This window comes from Phyllobates terribilis, unplaced genomic scaffold, assembly GCF_046119375.1.
Source record: "Phyllobates terribilis strain yellow unplaced genomic scaffold, ASM4611937v1 Scaffold_2__4_contigs__length_985480577, whole genome shotgun sequence".
NCBI classification, from domain to species: domain Eukaryota; kingdom Metazoa; phylum Chordata; class Amphibia; order Anura; family Dendrobatidae; genus Phyllobates; species Phyllobates terribilis.
The window spans coordinates 4,094,619-4,097,117 of record NW_027362762.1 but is presented as its reverse complement, the minus strand read 5'-3'; the positions used below and the strand labels follow the sequence as shown (position 1 = coordinate 4,097,117).

General features: G+C 38.1%; 1 protein-coding gene across 1 annotated transcript; it reads right to left on the bottom strand.

The window, feature by feature from the left end:
- Positions 1-495: 495 nt before the first annotated feature.
- LOC141242865 (olfactory receptor 52D1-like) lies at positions 496-1,449 on the bottom strand. The gene has a single exon (XM_073668875.1). It carries the CDS (start codon positions 1,447-1,449, stop codon positions 496-498), a length of 954 nt encoding a protein of 317 aa, XP_073524976.1.
- Positions 1,450-2,499: the final 1,050 nt, after the last annotated feature.

The window sequence follows — 2,499 nt, the reverse complement described above, 5'->3', positions numbered from 1 at the left end:
TGGTGGTTGGGGGCAGCCCGTTCCTGCCTGCTGTACCTGGCTGGACACAAATATAGTGCGAAGACCAAAACAGCTCGAATTTGAGATTGGCGAGTAGTTCTAGTCGAACACCACTCATCTCTAGTGATAAGTGAAACTTGAATTTGACAATTTATTCAAATTAGCAAGGAAATTGGATTATTATTATTATTATTATTATTATTTATTATATACTACGGCTGGTCGCCATTTTGCTGAATGTGAATGAAGCAAGTGAAAAATAAATTCAGATTCATGAGAATCTGAATTTTTAGGTAAAATTCAAGCCAAATTTAATTAGCTTTGAACCAATGTGCTAATCTCTAGAAGACACCCTGGACAGACCATTCTAGGAAAAATGGATGAACTTTTATTAATGCCCAATGTAGGCAAAAATTTGTCTTTAAAAATGACATTGAGCAAAACCTTCCAACCTCTACACTTCATTTACCATCTGCTCATTGCTCGTGTGACTTGTTACATCTTAGTGTCATTCACTTTGCTGTCTTGTAAATGATAGAGCTGGATGATCCTTATCCTAATTTCCTTCATTTTCAGTCCATAAATTAGAGGATTTATGATTGGGGGTCCCACAAGCAGCTGAACCGACATCACCATCCTCAGTTCAAAGGGAAATTCAGTCGGTATGAACCTGTACATGAGTAGTTCAAATAGTAAATTGGAGGCATAATTGGTGATGATAATGAGGTGAGGGGTGCAGGTTTGCAGGGCTTTGGCTCGGAAATCCTTTGAGGACCTCACACAAGCTTTGATAATCTGAATGTAAGAGCAAATGATCAGGACTGGCATCAACGCAATGAAGGTCGAGGCAATGAAAAGACCGAACCCATTGTTGACTGTTGTGTCTACGCAGGAGAGTCTTACGATGGACCAGTTGTCACAGTAGATCTTCAGGATGACTCGGTCACATAATGGAAGTCTGATGGTCAGCACGATATGTATGGAAACAAGGACAACAGTGTACATCCAAGCCAAAACTACCAGTTTGGCAACTGAGGTTAAGGACATTATATTATTGTATCTCAGAGGGTTGCAGATACAAACATATCGGTCATAGGCCATGACAGTTAGGATGGTCATCTCACACCCAAGATAGGTATGGATACAGAACACTTGTGTAATACAACCAATATAGGAGATGACATTAATTTTGAAGAATAAGTTCACAAACAGGCTGGGGAAGAACGAGCTACTCCCGTATAATCCATTGATGCACAGTATGGATATGAAGAAGTACATTGGCTCTTGTAGACTTTTATGTAACACTACAGTAGTGATGACGGAACAATTAAACAGAAGGATCGTCATGTAGACCGACAAAGCAATAACACTGTAGATGTATCTAGTAACTGCCATCTCTCCAAAGCCGAGAAAAAGAGTCGAGGGGTGAAGGTAAGTAGAGTTCTCCATTTTTAGGGCTCCAGGATGTGTTGAGAACTGTGAAAGAAAGATGAAATCTATTAGGATTATCCATGATAAAGAGGCTTGAAATATAGAATCGAAACACAACTCACCACTCAAACAAATGTTCAATATCATGAATAAATGAATCTGCAATAGTTAGGAAGGTCCCAATATAAGTCACTGGTGGTTCTTCTGTAAGAATGGAGCTAGCATAGCCTATCGATCCTTTTGTGACATAAGGTGACTTGATGTCCTACTTGAAATTCCCATTAGTTATGTAGAAGTTAATGACTCTGTTGACTTCAATGTTTTGTTCATGGACCATGTTACAGCAGTGATCTATTTTTTTTGCCCTAAAATCAACAATATTTTTTCTGCAAGTTTTAAAATGCAGTGTGTTTTTATCTTACCTGCCGTAAAAAAAAATCCACCAATGATAAAACGTGTGATGGCTGCCTTATTCTGCCAATTTTAGCTCATTGTCTGGGGGGTTGGCTAAACTTAATAACTCCCTCAAATTTCAATTTTTTTAACCCAAAGAACCCATAAAAAAAAAATTTTTGATCTGGGGACCAGGGTTCAACATTCTAGAACTCTCACCTGTGATCTGCATTACCTGCCCACTACACATTTGTTTAAGTGACTGTGATTAAAAAAATCTTAATTTCTGAAAATGGGATTTTCTTGCACCTAAGGAATAATAGTAACAAAATGGGATGCACCTGAAAATCAATCAAACAAGAATATTAATGTTCCATATGGAAAACAAAAAATCCATTCAATCATGTAACCCTCAGCCTGTTTGCTTGTGTTTGTGTTAAAGAGCTTGAAATAAGTTGGATGCAGTCCTAGGAGACCTCAGAGTGTTACACACATCTTTTTATCACATTTTGAGTACTTTTACAATTCATTAAAGCTGACAAATTTGAATTTTAAAAGATTTTTTCATCTCTACTGACTACTGTATATCTTGGGCCCTGATGTCTGAAGGTGACCCAAAGCGCCCTCTGTCTTTGGTACACGGTAGGTGGAAGCCACTGTTTAAAGATTTCCCAT